Source organism: Ahaetulla prasina, chromosome 4 (assembly GCF_028640845.1).
Source record: "Ahaetulla prasina isolate Xishuangbanna chromosome 4, ASM2864084v1, whole genome shotgun sequence".
In the NCBI taxonomy this organism is placed as follows: Eukaryota; Metazoa; Chordata; class Lepidosauria; order Squamata; family Colubridae; genus Ahaetulla; species Ahaetulla prasina.
Genome location: NC_080542.1, coordinates 40,528,828 through 40,545,742, shown reverse-complemented (window position 1 = coordinate 40,545,742; position 16,915 = coordinate 40,528,828). Strand labels below are relative to the sequence as shown.

The 16,915-nt window shown below is 40.1% G+C and overlaps 1 protein-coding gene across 2 annotated transcripts in view; it reads left to right on the top strand.

Moving 5' to 3' along the window:
• Positions 1-16,061, top strand: part of STAT3 (signal transducer and activator of transcription 3) — a 44,384-nt gene extending 28,323 nt beyond the window's left edge. Inside the window, exons 15-24 of one of the 2 annotated variants that reach the window (XM_058182869.1) lie at positions 372-455; positions 1,359-1,457; positions 1,555-1,690; positions 3,259-3,311; positions 3,398-3,492; positions 5,313-5,452; positions 7,754-7,966; positions 9,667-9,709; positions 10,997-11,109; positions 13,876-16,061. In XM_058182869.1, the coding sequence (XP_058038852.1) occupies positions 372-455; positions 1,359-1,457; positions 1,555-1,690; positions 3,259-3,311; positions 3,398-3,492; positions 5,313-5,452; positions 7,754-7,966; positions 9,667-9,709; positions 10,997-11,109; positions 13,876-13,934 (1,035 nt within the window). In that variant the 3' untranslated portion in view covers positions 13,935-16,061. Of the gene's footprint in view, positions 1-371; positions 456-1,358; positions 1,458-1,554; positions 1,691-3,258; positions 3,312-3,397; positions 3,493-5,312; positions 5,453-7,753; positions 7,970-9,666; positions 9,710-10,996; positions 11,110-13,875 lie in introns of both variants that reach the window. The other variant, XM_058182870.1, reaches the window with a different exon arrangement.
• The last annotated feature ends 854 nt before the right edge of the window (positions 16,062-16,915 follow it).

Below are 16,915 nucleotides of genomic sequence, written 5' to 3'. Positions count from 1 at the left end.
GCCTTGCTTTTCCTTTGCCATCAATCTAAGGCTTGAATAGGACATTAAGGTGGATGACTGGGAAAATTATGGTTGAATTGAGTCAGTGAGATCTTGAGATAAGAAAACAACAACAACAACAATGTATGAAGCATTATTTGTTTGTGGTGCAATCAGGGATGGTTGGTCAAGACAGAAGGGATTATGAACCTCTATTGGTGTAAATTAGGGTCAGATGTTTCTTTTTCTTATTCAATTTCTTTAATTTCTTCAGCTTACTATTTTTAACTTTTTTTTGCACTCTTAAGATTATGCTGAAAAGTGAGTGATAGCTAAGTATATACATAATTCATGCAAAAGTTAACTTTTCTCTCTCATCATTTTCGCCTCAGGCTTCTCTCATTGTCACAGAAGAACTCCATCTTATTACATTTGAGACAGAAGTTTACCACCAAGGTTTGAAAATTGACCTGGAGGTAAGAATCTGTCATTCTACTAACTTAACTGTAGCTTTACTTCTTTATGAGAAGGCTTATTTATGGCTGGAATGGAAGCTTCTGTATTGTAGTAATAGTTTAAATAACACCTCGGAAATTTTTCCAGGAACAAAATCAAATTTAATACAGGAAGCAAGAAGCTTTATTTGAATTATGGTAACGTTCAGGTAACAGTTTCCAAGAAGACACATAAAGGAGATAATGATGCCCATATGACAATTTCACTAATAGTGTATAATGGCCATATTTTCTTGGAAAAAATAAAGAACAAACTTGAAAAAGGAGCAAATCTGAAAGAGATTCTTATGGATAAAAATTATTTATAAACTAACCATTGTAACTTCGCTTTACAAAGGAAGATTCAAAAACAAAACCAAGAAAATGGAAAGTGAAATAGGGGGTGCTAAAGTTGATAAATAAATAGAATAATTAAATTAAATGAATCTAAAGGACAGCTAATTTTGCCTTTATGTAGGGCACTATTCCTCTGAAATGAATGGAGCATCTACTTCCTTAAATGAATATAGTTCCAATGGTTAGTTTATGCTATAATCCTTTCTCTGAAATATGAGTCCCCAATCTTAAAAATTCAGACTAAGGACCTGTATGAAAAGGGAGTCTAGAAAATTCAATCTTAGAATTTGCTACCGTCCATTAAAGCAGAAACACTTGTTTAATTGCTCTTAGCATATTAGCCTTTTAATGTTGATACCTCAGCTTGATTCATTGCAGAGCTGCAAAATGATCTCCTAAATGTCCTGATTAATCAGATGGGAGAACTAAAAAATATTTAATTTTCTTGTAAAGAATAAGCAGAAGAAGATCCTAAGACTCTGAAAAAGATAGGTTTGTGCTCAGGTAACTTGTATTTTGTTCCCCTAGACCCATTCACTTCCAGTAGTGGTGATCTCCAACATTTGCCAGATGCCAAATGCATGGGCATCAATTTTGTGGTACAACATGCTGACAAACAATCCCAAGGTATGCTATGCTATAAATGCACCAGTGCAGAGGAATGGGGAGGGAAGAGGCTATGTCTCCTGATTTCATGAATCATGAATAATTCCTCTCTTGGCAGAATGTGAACTTTTTCACAAAGCCACCCATTGGCACATGGGATCAAGTTGCTGAGGTGCTCAGCTGGCAGTTCTCCTCAACCACCAAACGGGGACTCAGCATAGAACAGTTGACGACTCTTGCTGAAAAGCTACTTGGTAATAAATCCCTACCCCCCATTTAACATTTATTGATTCTAAGGGACTGCCATCTTTCCAGCTTGACTAGGGGTTTGTTAAAGCCCAAAGATCATAGAAGAATTTTCGAATATAGACTTGGAGAATAATTGGATGAGGATTAAAACCCAGGCCCAGACTATGGACAGAATGCTTCAGTGCTGGCAGTCCCCACCCACCCCACCCCCAAATTCCTGAAAAACATGTAAAAAAGCTTATTACCTTACTTTTAAAAGTGCCTTTCCTCCAAGGACATCAAGATGGCATGGAGGGATTTCTCTCCCATTGCTAACATCTTAAGTGAGTAGTTATAGTTGTCCAATTTAAACATTTGATCATAGTGGCTTATTTGGATTCTTGAATCGATCACAGTTAGCTGAGATCACATAACATGCTAAACTATAACCTCTGGTTTACAAATCACAAAATTAATTTATCCAGTTATCCAGTTAATCCAGTGTCCTTAGATGGGTGTCTGATGCAAGCATGATGACATTATTTGTGTGATATGATGCACATGATGCCTATCCCACCCCCTGCAATATCCATGTACATTAAGCCAGAGCAAACTACTGTTTTTTCCTCCCCTAAAAGTGTGTCTTATACAATGAATGTAGCCAAAAACGCGAGGCACGGAGGAGGCGATGGTCTATGGCAATCCCTGCAGCCTGGAACAGCTGATTGGGGGTATTCCAGGAAGCTGATCCACCTGCTAATCAGCTTGTGCTGAATCAGGCTGCAATAATGTGCTGAAGCTGACCTGGCTGTTTGCTATTTGCTGCAAGGACTGTCAGAGCTTGCAACAGCAAGCAAAACACAAGCAGAGGAGAGGAGTTTCAGTTTTAGTTTCAGAGATCAGCACAGCATGCAGCTTTAGAACAATTGGCCTAAGCCACCCCCAGGCTCCTTGCTGTCTCCTTCCCTGTTACTCACACAGCAAATACTGTTTCAGTTTCCAAACAGTCTCACACACTGAGAGGACGCTAGCTGGTTGAATACAGATGGATGCTGGTAGGCAGAGGCAGATTTTTTTTTCTTAACTTTCCTCCCCCAAAACTAAGATGCGTCTTATACTCCAGAGTATCTTATACTCCAAAAAATACAATAAGTTGTATTTCATGTTACTTGAATACATGAATCCAGTGAACAGCTGCCAAGGAGCTTTCTAGTGCCCCTTAATGGCAGACAAGGGGATTAGAATCTGACTCTCCTTTATCATTGCTGAAAGTTTAATATTGTAACTATACCATAATGGCTACCTTTAATTTTAATTTAATTTGATTTGATTTTAATATTTTTGGTCTAATGGTTAAGGCACCAGGCTAAAAAAATAAAAGCCTGTGAGTTCAAATCTTTCCTTAGCCATGAAAGCTGGCTGGGTGTCTCTCCAGTCACTCTCAGCCCAACTCACTTTATATGGTTTTCGTTGGTAAAACGGGAGGATGAAGGTGTGTTGGATATGTTCGCCACCTCATGTTATTTGTAAAAATAATAAGGGAAGGATACAAACAAATAAATGTTTTTTCATCCATTCCCATTATTTGTCCTAGGACCTGGTGTCAATTACTCCGGATGCCAAATAACATGGGCCAAATTCTGCAAGGTAAGGGTTTGGAAAGTGAGACCTAAGATTGTGAGTCAAACTGTGAGCCAGCTTGCTTAATGGCCTTCTTGATTTACCCTCCACAGGAGAACATGGCAGGAAAAGGTTTTTCATTCTGGGTCTGGCTGGACAATATAATTGACCTGGTGAAGAAATACATCTTGGCACTTTGGAATGAAGGGTAAGTGTGCCCAGAAAAGTCATAATTGTTCACAGCATCTCTGTCTGTAAATAGCTATTCTTGTCACTTATCGGTCCTCAAAGGTGAGAAAGTTCTTTCCCCAGTTTGGTGCTCCTGTCCCCTCCCCTCCTCCACAGCAGGTGAGCCTGAGGAGGGTTTATTACTAACAGCTGATTGGTGTGACCTCGCATCAGAAGATTGGAGAGGCGGAGGCTACAGAGGAAGGGAGGCAGGCCTTAATGAGTGCTGAGTCATGGAGCCACACCCCATGGCCTATATAAAGGATCTACTTTCTGGCAGTCTCTGAGTCAGGCAAAAGTCAAACTTATCTTGCTGAAGTCACTTACTGGTCTCCTGCCTGCTCTGAGGACTTTGCTAGGACTTTGGACAGAGCTGCAGAGGCAAGCCTGATTCGGATTTCCCGGACCCAGCCGTCAGCGGAGGAGTGGGACACGACAGCCTCTTTCAAGGCGGCCGGAAAGACACCCTCCACCAAGGAAGCGCTCGTAATCGCCTGGAGCCAGCCTCGTGTCACCTCCTGCGTGGCCAGCACCAACCAGGAGGGGCACGGGTCCAGTAAACACGTGGTGGCATTCAGCCTCCCCAACAGCCTGTCCATGTCCTCGGGAGCGACAGGGTCAAACTCATCCCATAAAATGTCACCAAGACCGCCCTCGGTCGTCTCACCCGTATCACCGCAATCTTGGTCCAAACCATCCCGAAGCTGAACGATTTTATCGTATAGATAACCGTTAACCCCCCCACCACGTCCCTGCAGTGGGCCACCCCGCCCCCCCTGGTGTAGGAGGGAGGGGGTCACCCGAAACAGGGCGGCTGGGCGGTTATCTGCCGATGCAATGAGGGAGGAGGCGTAGCTACGCCTCGCTTCCCTCAATGCCACTAGGTAAGCCCTAGTATAGGACTTCACTAGTGTCCGATCAGCTTCTGAACGGCTGGACCTCCAGGAACTCTCTAGGCGTCTTCTCCGGCGCTTCATCCCTCTCAGCTCCTCGGAGAACCAAGGAGCCGGTTGGGACCTGCGCCGGGTCAGGGGCCGCAAAGGCACGGCACGGTCTAAGGCCCCGCCGCCCGCTCCCAGGCCGCAACAAGTCCCTCAGCCGAGCCGTGAGCCAGACCCTCAGGAAATGGCCCAAGCTCCGTCCGGAACCCCTCCGGGTCCATCAGGCGCCTGGGACGGAACCAACGTATCGGCTCCGTCTCCCTGCGGTGGTGAATGGCGGTCAGAAAGTCCAGACGAAGGAGAGAGTGAGACCTAAGATTGTGAGTCAAACTGTGAGCCAGTTTGCTTAATGGCCTTCTTGATTTACCCTCCACAGGAGAACATGGCAGGAAAAGGTTTTTCATTCTGGGTCTGGCTGGACAATATAATTGACCTGGTGAAGAAATACATCTTGGCACTTTGGAATGAAGGGTAAGTGTGCCCAGAAAAGTCATAATTGTTCACAGCATCTCTGTCTGTAAATAGCTATTCTTGTCACTTATCGGTCCTCAAAGGTGAGAAAGTTCTTTCCCCAGTTTGGTGCTCCCTGTCCCCCTCCCCCTCCCCAAATTTGAGGACACTGGCATATAGAATCTTAAATCAATTTTAAAAGCACTGCTTTAACAATACAATAAATGGATCCATGAAATAAACCAGCCATGTTGACTACAGCATCCTTCAGATGCATTTCAAATGAGCAAAAGGTTCGGGGAATCACTGTCCGGCATAATTACAACCAACTCTGTGATTTTTAAAAAAAATTATTTTAAAAATAAGTAAAATATGCCATATTGAAACTATATTTTTTTTCTTTTTCCAGATATATCATGGGCTTCATCAGCAAAGAGAGGGAAAGAGCCATCCTGAGCACAAAGCCTCCAGGAACCTTTCTGTTGCGTTTCAGTGAAAGCAGTAAGGAAGGTGGAATCACTTTTACATGGGTGGAGAAGGATATTAGTGGTAAGGAATGCAGTCTTGAAATGATAAAAGTGCCCTGCGCTAGGTTGGGTTATGGGCCATGAAGTTTTAATCAACTCTTAGTGACCACATGATAATCTGTATCTAGCCCAGTTCTTCAGGTCTTCCGATGGTGTATCTTATCACCACTGACATAGAGTCCATCCAGCTGGCTGCTGGGCATCCTTGTCTTTTCTTCCATCTTTTCTCAGTTCACCTTTGAAAGCAATGAAACATAAAAATAAGCATTTAATATCAATTCCAGAATTTCAGTTGATTTACTGATTTAATCTATTAAATGGGAATAAGGCCAGAATATATTTATTTCAGAACCTGTAAAGTATATTTTATTTTTCAATACACTTATGCCCTAGCAAGCATCATCTAAGAAGAGGCTTTTCCTGTTACTTGTAAGAAAGAAGAGAAAATGCCTCTGGAAGAGAATGTTCAGCATCTGTCATTTTTATAAAAGTTATGGGTCCTTGTCAGCTTTCTGTGTGTTTGAACATAAAATGTGTAAAAATACATATTTTGCATGCAATTTTCTGTAATAGATGCAATTATTGCAATTTATATGCAACTGTCCCTAATATATACATCTTATCTCATTTTGGAATCAATGCCACAAATGAGTAAGAGTGAAATCCAACAAAAAATTTTGTTCCAATCTGCCTGTTACTTCAGGAAGTATAAACTAGACCCGTGATGGCGAACATATGGCACACCAGCTGTCGCCCCAGCCCAGATCCACTGCGTATGCATGCGTACCTCCCATCGGCCAGCTGGTCTTCGGGTCTCTGCTGCACATGCAGGGAGAGGGGCACATGCGGAACGCATGCACGCGGAGAAGCAGGGTGCATGCATGGGGGGGATGCAGGTTGGTCCAGGAGGGTTTCCAGGCCCAAAACAGGGCATGGGGGCACGCAATGCCCCCCATGCCCCGTTTTGGGCCTGGAAAGCCTCCTGCACCAATCTGGAAGCCAAAATGGGGAGTGGAGGGGGCTGGGGCGCATGCGCATGGAGGCCAGGGTGCATGGATGGGGATCGTACTCACATGCATGGAGGATACGTGCACATGCATGTGGGGTGCATGCGTGGGAGTTTGGGTACATGTGCTTGCATTCGGGCGCACTTTGGGCACTCGACACCAAAAAGGTTAACCATCACTGAATTAGACCATTGTTTAAAAATAGATAAATTGTCCCTTACCCTTGCTTTTTTTAATATTTATATTAATTACATCAAATTGAATGACGCCACATATAATAGTATTAACAGCATAGTGTGATCTCAGAATTCATATTTATAATGCAAAAGGAAAGGGGAAAAAATATAAACGGAACACAAAATTCCCCAATTCATTTGATTGCCCAGTTCTATAGCCACCCAATTCAACCAAGTTACTCCAGATGGTATTCTATTGCTTAAAAGTTACACCCAATTGTTTCTTAGAACTCTGCCAACTCCTGCTTCAAATCTTGAGAAACAATACATCCCAATAATCCATATCTTTCCAATGTTGTGTACTTGTTCTTTTAGCCATCCACCCAACTGTGAAAAATCCACAGTTCTTGTCATAATTTTAGATGCTATGAATATAATCAGAAATAATATATGCATATTTAATACTTAACAATTGATCTACACATTAACAATCTTGTTTCAATCCAAAATACAGCAATAATAAGACTAGTATAAACAATTCGAGTTAATACTCTAAGTCTCCAGCAGGAAGGTAATTACAATACAACATTATTAAGCAATCCATTGCAGACATAGCATTTTTGTTACTGTATATTAAATTTTAAAATCATGGGAAATTGCAAAATCATGGGAAATTGTATTTAAAACAATATTTCATTGGTTGATCAGGATAAGACATTCAATTTGCTTATTCCTAAATTTTGCAAATAACTTTTTAATTTCATCAACTTCTGTCTCTTTAGGCTTTATAGGTTTCTATGGAAAGTCTGTTCCCATCCTTGCTAAGATCCTTTAAATGGAAGTGGCAAGGATTGAACCAACGAACATATTTCTCCTACGTCAAGGCATGCTGATATTTTATTTCTCACAGAGGTTACCATGTGTAATATTTTAATGAATGTTCTATAATGTCAGAAGAATTCATCTTTTACTAAGGGCATAGTCAGTGATGACTTGTTTCTAATCAGTGCACAAGATTTATTTTGAATTTTGTGATGTTTTTCAGGTTACTTTTTTTTATTGCTGTGAGTTTGATTCTTCCTCTTTTCCCTCCGTCTTGGGCAAGAGGTTTATTGGTCCTTTTTAATCCTCTTTCTACAGGAAAAACACAAATTCAGTCAGTGGAGCCATACACCAAGCAACAACTCAATAACATGTCATTTGCTGAGATTATTATGGGTTACAAGATCATGGATGCCACCAACATCCTCGTTTCCCCACTTGTTTATTTGTATCCTGATATTCCTAAGGAAGAGGCCTTTGGAAAATACTGCCGTCCTGAGAGCCAGGAGCATCCTGAAGCCACTGACCCAGGTAGTTGTTGACTTTCTATGCTGTTTCCCCTCCCCCCCCCAAGATTACCATAGGTATGCTGCAGGCCTAAACTCTTTTGCAGGCTCTTGAATTCCTCTTCAACCATAGCTGTAGAACACTGGAGGTGTAGTTTCCAGCTTCCCTGTCATACATAAATATTGTTGGTGCGCACCATAAATAATGTATAAATTACCATGTTTTTCGGAGTATAAGACACAGTTTAGTTTTGGGGGATGAAAATGGGGGGGGCAGAATCTGCTTACCAGGTATTCATCTGGTTAGCATCCTTAGTCTGATTAGCTTCAGCATATTAGTTTGCTGGTTTTGAGTGCTTTTTATCCCCTGCTTGGGGATAAAAAAACGCTTCTAAAGCACCAGCTGAAAGGGAACAGCAATTAGAAAAGCAGAGATCGGCTTCACTCATTAGCACCTCATTAGGACTGGAAAAAAGCTTTGAAAAAGCTACATTCAGAGTATAAGATGCATCCAAATTTTCAGCCTCTTTTAAGGGGGAAAAAGTGTGTCTTATACTCCAAAAAATACAGTATGTCTAGAGGGAAAGAGGAAGAATGCCTCCAAAAGTGCCTCCTAAAACCCAATGGGAAAAGAAAAACTTTTGAGCTTCCCTATATGTGCCTTATGGCCTTACCTACTTTGTATTATCCTTCCATCAGGTGGCCAAAAGCATTAAATAGGTACCTGCTTAGCTGCTGAAAGGATGCTTACATTTGCAAAAAGGCATTATGGAAATTGGATCTTGGAGAAAGATTCTTAAGTGATAATGGCATTTTTTGGCTTTGGGTGGAAGGATATCTTCATGGGGAACTATATGCAATCTTACATGCAGTATGGTCAATACAAACTTTAATGGAATGTAGTCACACACAACACATACACACACACACCTGAAGATAGACTCTTTAACCTATGAAGCAAGTCACACTTTACTCACTACAGTAAATCTTCAAAATGAACTTAACTCCTGATTTTCTTATAGATACATAAGGAAATGATAAAGAGGTTTATCATTGCATTTTCAGATGGTCTCTCATACAAGTATTAAACAGGCCTTGACTTTCTTTGGTTTCCATTTCAAACAAATCAGCCATATATGTTACCGTGAAGCCATCTAGGAGACTTTCTACTCACTACATTTGTTTTTCTCTCTGAAAAAAAAAAAGCTGATTTAATTTAGGATATCTCAGCAAAATCTTCATGCTATATTTAGAAGTGAATGCCCTGCCAACCACTTATACAAACCAGCAAATTTTCCTACAGAGTCTTTTCTAATTTAATCTGGTGCTGTTATTGGCTCTTGTTTATTGGTTAAAAACAAGCTGGGGGATGGGGGGATGAAAAAGCAATTTAAAAATAAACCTTTAGACTTTTTGCCTGTTTTTGTTACACCCAAAGTTACTTTGCAAGTCCAATTATATGTGAAGGTAAGAATGTCTAAATTTAGCATTTCCATTAAACAAAGTTTAAAAGTACCTACAGGTAAATAAAGGAGTGCCAATTAAGACAACATAACTGACAATACCTAAATTTTGGGGTAATTCTCTATTTGCTTTCTTCTCATATACCTATCTCCAAATCTTTTTATTGAAACAAACAAACAAACAAAGCAATCTGAATAGGAGACCCTTTTTGCATCTTATGATACACAAACTAACAGATATTTTTCTCTTTTCCACAAACAGGCGCTGCTCCGTATCTGAAGACTAAGTTCATCTGTGTAACCCCGTAAGTCTGGTTTCTTCACTAGGACCCATGGATTCTATCAAGCAATTACATAATAACTGTTTATATCATTCTTCCCAGTTATTTGTGCTTCAGCCCAATCAAAGAATCTCTAAGACCACCCTCACCCACAAAGCCAGACAAGACACTGAGAGAAAACAGCACTCCTTGCTAGCACTGATGATGTTACCTAGTTAGGGTAATGAAACGTCTTCAAGAAAACAAGTAAGCTAGAGAGAGCACCAAGGACCCCTCATTTCAAGTCTGAGCTGCAAATATTCTCCTTTATTGGTATTTGTGCTTCAGTTATCAATGGTTTTTATCCCAAAATAGATAATATATAGATATATTATCTATTTAGATAATTATCTAAATAGATAACGTATGACTACAATTGAGCCCAAAAGTTCCATTGTTAAGCAAGATAGTTGTTAAGAGATTTTTTCCCCATTTTACAGCCTTTCTTACCACAGTTGTTAAGTGAATTATTGCAATTATTAAGTTAGTAACACAGTTGTTAAGTGAATCTGGCTCCCCCATTGATTTCCGTGTCAGAAGGTTGCAAAAGGTAGCCATATGACCCCAGGAGATTGCAATCATCATAACTATGAATTCAGTTGCCCAACATCCAAATTTTGATCATATGACCATAGAGATACTGCAACAGTCGTAAGTGTGAAAAACATAAATCACCTTTTTCAGTGCCCTTGTAACCTCAAACTGCCACTAAACAAATGGTAACTTGAGAACTGCTTATAGCAGAAGGAAGGGTTGGTGTTAATTGCCTCTTCTCCTAGCAACATTCCTTGCTTCTGGTGTAGAGATGTAATTGCACAGAAATTTCTTAATTAAGCTGTATGCGACTTGTCTCTATATAAAGCCATTTTTGTAGCCCTTCCCCCTAATTGTGCTGCCAAATCCAGTGGCACTCAGCTAGACTACAGCAATCCATTTTAAAATAGGTATTTTAAAATTTTTGGTAAACACCAAATAAAATAAATTGCAACAGAGAAGGGAAAACATTTGTGTGTGTATGATACAATTAGTGCTGACTCCAAAATTTTCTTCTTGCCTCTGTTGTAATGAATGCTAAGTAATAAGCTTCCTTTGAGTCTAGTTTGATTCCTGGTGTGTTCATAGACACCTCCGGAATATAACACGAAAACAGATTACTGCTGCATTCTTCCAGTATATTTTTCAGCTTCCCAAAGCCCTGGGAAGTCTCCCAACAAGTGCTTAAACTTTTGTGTCTTCTTGCTAATTCCTCTTCTCCACCTCCCACCTTTTCAGAACAACCTGCAGTAGCACTATTGAACTACCCATGTCTCCTCGCACACTTGAATCCCTGATCCACTTTGGCAGTAATGGTGAAGGAGCTGATGGAAATGCCAGTGGGCAGTTTGGTGAGTTCAACTGTCTGTAGGATCACTTTGTTCCTGCTGCTTTTGTAGTTAGGCAGTTATGCGAAGCAGGCTGGGGTGTTCTTAATTATCCAACTATCATTTAAACCAGAAGGAGGCAGCATTGTGTCTTCCAGATTTTTGAACTTCAGTTTAAATACTGCACATCTTTTATTATGTACTTAGTTGCTACTGCATTTCACTCAACAAATCATTATTGTTAACAGGATGTTCCAGCTAGTTTTGCAAACCAGAATTTAATCTCAGTTTAATCTCAAAGGACTGTTTAAATGTAGTTTGTCCATTCACAGAAATGAGTAAATAAACATATAAAATAAACTATCTCCAGTTGCCCAAACATAAACATAACACTTGTTTATCATTTTTCAAACGATAGGAAAGCGATATATTGCTTGAGGTGGGGTTAAATGGAAGTCCCTCAATTGATTAAAAGGACTCTTGCTTAATTTTGATCAAAAGTTTGGATCAAGTGACAAAGTGAAATACCCTGTTAATGAAGAAGCAGGAAGGACAGACTAAAAGTAAAGCAAGAACAAAATATTACATGAAAAAATGTCAGGAATAGATGTGTTCTAGAGCAGGGGTCCTGAACCTTTTGGACCTCAAGAACCACCAAGTTCATAATTTTAAATCTTGCGAACCACTAATACGAATCCAGCGCGCCGCTTGCTGAAGCGCCTGGACTCCCATTAATGAGATGGGGTCCTTCAGGCACTCTTTCTCCTCTCTCTTTCTTTCTCTCTCTCTTTCTCCCCTCTCTTTGTCTCTCTCTCCCACTCTTTCTCTCTCATTCTCTCATTCTCTCTCTCTCTCCCCTCTCTTTGTCTCTCTCTCCCACTCATTCTCTCTCATTCTCTCATCTGTCTTTCTTTCTCTCCCCCTCTTTTTCTCTCATTCTTTCTCTCTCTCCCCCTCTTTCTCTCTCTCTCTCTCCCTGTCATTCTCGCTCTCATTTCTTTCTCTCTTCCCCTCTCTTTCTATCTTATCCCACTCTTTCTCTCTCATTCTCTCTCTCTCCCCTCTCTCCCACACATTCTCTCTCATTCTCTCATCTTTCTCTTCCCCCCCCTTTCTTTCTCCCTCTCCCTCCCTCTCTCTGTCATTTTGATTCTCTCTCATTCTCTCTCATCTCTCTTTCTCTCTCCCCCACTCTCTTTCTCTCTCTCTCTCACCCACTCTTTCTCATTCTCTCTCTTCGTCTCTCTCCCACACATTCTGTCATATCTCTTTCTCTTTCCCACTTCTTTCTCTCTCTCTCCCACTCTTCTCTCTTTCTTTCTCTCTCCCCTTCTCTCTCCCACTCTTTCTCATTCTTTCTTTCTCTCTCCCCATCTCCCTCTCATTTTCTCTCTCTCATCTCTTTCTCTCTCCCACTCTCTCTCCACCTCTTCTCTCTTTCTTTCTCTCTCCTTCTCTCTCCCACTCTTTCTCATTCTTTCTTTCTCTCCCATCTCCTCTCATTTTCTCTCTCATCTCTTTCTCTCTCCCTCTCTCTCCTCTCTCTCATTCTCTTTCTCCCTCACTCTCTCATTCGCTCTCTCTCACTCTCTCATTTTCATTCGCTCTCATTCTAATTCTCTCTGATTCTCTCTCTCACATTCTGATTCTCTCTTATTCTCTTTCTCTGTCTCATTCTCTCTCATTCTGATTCTCTCTGATTTTCTCTCTCTCTCCAACTGTTTCTCTCTCATTCTCTCTCTCTCACTCTCTCTCTCTCATTCTGATTCTCTCATTGTCTCTCTCTCATTCTCTTCCATTCTGTCTCTCTCTCATTCTATCTCTAATTTTCTCTGATTCTCTTATTATCTTTCTCTCTCATTCTCTCTCCCTCCCTCATTCTCTGATTCTGATTCTCTCTCTCTGATTCTTTCATTCTGTCTCTCTCTCATTCTATCTCTAATTCTCTCTGATTCTCTCTTATTCACTTTCTCTCTCATTCTCTCATTCTGATTCTCTCTCTCTCACTCTCTGATTCTCTCTCTCATGCTCTCTCTGAGTCTTTCTCTCTCTCTTTCTCTTTCTCATTCTCTCTCTTCCATTCTGTCTCTTTCTCTATTTCATTTTGCATGGCATCAGCATTCTGCCTCGGTATATTTGTGCCAGCCGGTGGAGCAAAGCAGCCCTTGTCTCCTGCCGCTTGGGACTCGGAGCTGTAAATGGCAACTGGTCAGGGGAACAGCCGGATTTTGCTCTCTATTGCGGACACCAGATCGGGCCCCTGCAAGCTCTTGTCTCTCAAGGAGCCCAGCCAAAATTTCCCACACTGCTTCAGCAAACGGTCCTTGCGAAGATTTCTCCATGGACCACAAAAATTTTCTCACGGACCACCGGTTGGTGACCCCTGTTCTAGAGTCTTACGTTTCCATATTCTAGAATGAATGAGCGAAAGAAGATAAAATGAAATGTGTGGAACAGAAACATCAATGAAATTTTAATGAAATAATGAAAGAACAGCAGCCCATAGCCCTCACAGATATTTAATATTGAAAGATGAGAAACTACAAAGAAAGAAGATAGATATGGGTGCTGGCAGAACATTTTGCAAGAATAAAAAATAGTGGCAGGCTGGCCAGAATAAAATTAATAAAATGCAAAGAGCAACTTCATTTAACAAGGCAGTGGAAACAGCTCTTGAATGCAACATCTGGCAGAGTAGATTTCATCTGGCTTTTAAATGCCAAATCTGCCGAGCGTCTATATAGTTGCAATGTGAAATTGGATTGAATTTCTCTCCTGTATCTCTTGCAGAGTCCTTGCAGGTGTTCGACATGGAGATGACTGCTGAATGTGCCAATTCACCCATGTGATCACCTTTTGTAAACAGCTGACCATTTTTGGCTTCCTGGCATCAAACATTTATTCCCCTTACAGCATCATAAAGCTCAGACATCTCAGCTCTGCCTCAACAGGAGACATTTGATTGAAGGTCCTCCTTTAAGTGCACCATTGCTCGAGCTTCTTGCCTGATCTCAAGACAGTTGGAGGGAAGAAATTCTGTTTAACTTTAGCTGTTTTTTCCCCACTGCAATATTTTCCATTTTGTATACTGGTTATTAATGTAAGGAGTGAAGATTTTGTTCCATTGTTTAACTAGACCAAGTGTTCCTCCATAACAGTGCTTTTTGGTCTTCTGCGCATTTTTATTGCATGGCACAAAAAGCTATTTCTGTAATGCTACCTTCTTAAGTGTTCTATCCAGAAATAAAGCAGTTGAAATTGACAGGCAGGAGTCTGTTCAAGTAACCCAGGGAGAGAAAAGGATATAGGAAAGAACACTTCTTAGAAATGAGTATGTTTTTTTTCTTTTCCAAAACAATGAATTTTCTGTTCCTTGCTTTTGAACCCTTTTGTGATGATCAATATACTTGATCATCAACAGTCCTACAAGGTAAGGGCTAGAAAAATATCCAATAGTATGGTTACTTGGGCATCTTGAGCTTTGATGCTCCTATTAAAGACTAGAACATTCCAACTACATAGACTGCTAATACTCAAGATTGCAGCATAAACCCCAGTGGAAACAGTATTTGAACCCCAGTCATTCAACTGAAAAGTCAGTTCTCCCTCCACTTCCTTTCACCCAAAACTTTTAATCATAGGAAAAAAATTTACTGTCTATAGATTTAAGGCATTGGATTGAGATAATGGAACAAAGGTGAACTGATAGTTCAGTATTAGGTTCCATCACAAATTTGTTGTCAGCATGTAGTTCGTTATTTTTATTATTATTTATTGCGCTTTTATTTACTTTGCCCTAAAAGGACCTAGGACAGCATTCGTTCTTAAAAAGAAAGGATGGGTTTTCCCTCGAGCAAAATTAAGAGGTGAATCCTGCTGTTGAATAGTGACTGTCCCATAATCATCCAACTTTGAGTAGAATTTAAATCTGGTCTACAGGACAGATGTCGAGTGTTTTAGCCTCTGTGCCCTATTTCAAATACTATATTAGTAACCAACAACAGGTATTTAAAGTAGTTAAAAGAAATGGTTATTGGTATTTTTTCTCTCCTTCCATAAGCTATATTGTTTAAAACTATCCTTTTAAAAGGCAATATTTTAACATTTGAACTGTTTATTGCTCATTCATTTCTGTCAGCATTATTGGTCCTCTCCTTGTGGCCCCCTTCTCATCTAGCTTTTTTTAAAATTTAGCCCCTGCTGGAGCCAATGTTACTTTGTTGCTGCTTGGCTATTATAGATTCTCCATTATAGAAATTGGAGGCTTCTAATGCTGAAGACCCCACTCTAATCTCACTGTGGTTCAGTGGAGTTGAAAAGTGGTGATATAAGAAGATGATGAAAGAAGTTTGTTTCCAGTCATTCGAATAACCACTTGAAAACTGATGTTTTCCAGATGTGCTGGACTTCAACTTTCTGGTTCAAGGTGGTAAAGTTCAACTGATCTGGAAAGCATTAATTTAAGGAAGACTGATTCAGAGGCATTGATTTGCAACAGTCATACAGAAAATTGAATCATTGATTGCTTTGTGGTCTGCTGAATAAGCTGCTATGACTGTGAAAGCCAAATCCAAACATAATTAGTGTATTGTTTGAATTCAGCCACTTGCTAGATAAAGAGACAGAAGATTTTCTAGTCCAAACTATACTTTTTCCCCTGCAGCTGGTTAGGCAAGCTGCAGTGTGTTATAACCACAGTCTGGATAAAGACAGTTGTAATCCTGCCTAGGCTTCTTCTCCACTTCGCAGCCACAGCAGTCTTTTAGGAAGAGAATAATGATCTCCACTCATGCTGAACTAGATTTGTTCCAGTGCTAAGCTGCTGTCGTCTTTCCTAATCAAGTTGTTTTTGCACCATTTGTTTTGTTTTGTTTTTGCTGTAGCACTTGAAGAACATAGCCATTTTAATTTCTTTGTATATTTTATTGTTGGTTCTACAAGCTTCAGCTTTCTCATAAATAAATTCTGCCACTTTATTTCTCTGTTGGAGTCAATATTTTGTCCATCGATAAATGGCTTATGACCCAAAGAAAATCAAATGATTGGTATGCACAATAATGAAATTGGCCTAGAGAAGAGAAGGAACTTTATATAATCAAATGACAGCCAAGAATAAATATTTTTTTTCTATTGGAACCAAACTCATAATCACTTTTGGATGTTACGCTGTGTACACTTACCAGGATGAAGTAAAGCCACATTTAAATATGTCTTATTTGAAGTACCACTTTTTGAGGACCACATACTGACAAACTGGAATATGTGTAGAATTGGTAACTAGAGTACGAGAAGATGGGAAATCCAGTCCTATCCAGAAATATTGAAAGAACCAATTATGTCTAGTTTGGGAAGGGTAGGTTACAGATGACACAATACGATTTTTTAAATATATGATTAGACTGTCTCGTTCTTTTACTTCAGAGGATGGGATCAGAAAAAAAAAGGTACGAAATTACACATTGTCCTGAGCCATGTTTAATTTAACTGGTTTTTTTAACAAGCCACAAGAGCTGGTTCACAAATAACGTCACAAAAATGAAGACTTTTCCATAAGCATTTCTGAAGTTTTTCAGGAGTAAAAGTTTGATTCAACAACAGAATGAAAACAAAAGAAAAAGGGATTGTCTTCCTTTCCCTTTTTTATGGCAAGCAAGCGGGCATGTAAACAAGCGGGTCTCTTCCATCATTTAACAGAGCTATTTATGGATGAGCTCATAATCTCACTGATCCCCTGTAGTAGAAATGACAGAAGGAAGTGCTGCCCGAGTTGAGATTTTCTACTAGAAGTTGAAGGGCCAAGTTATGATTCTAATTTAAATTCAAGATACAT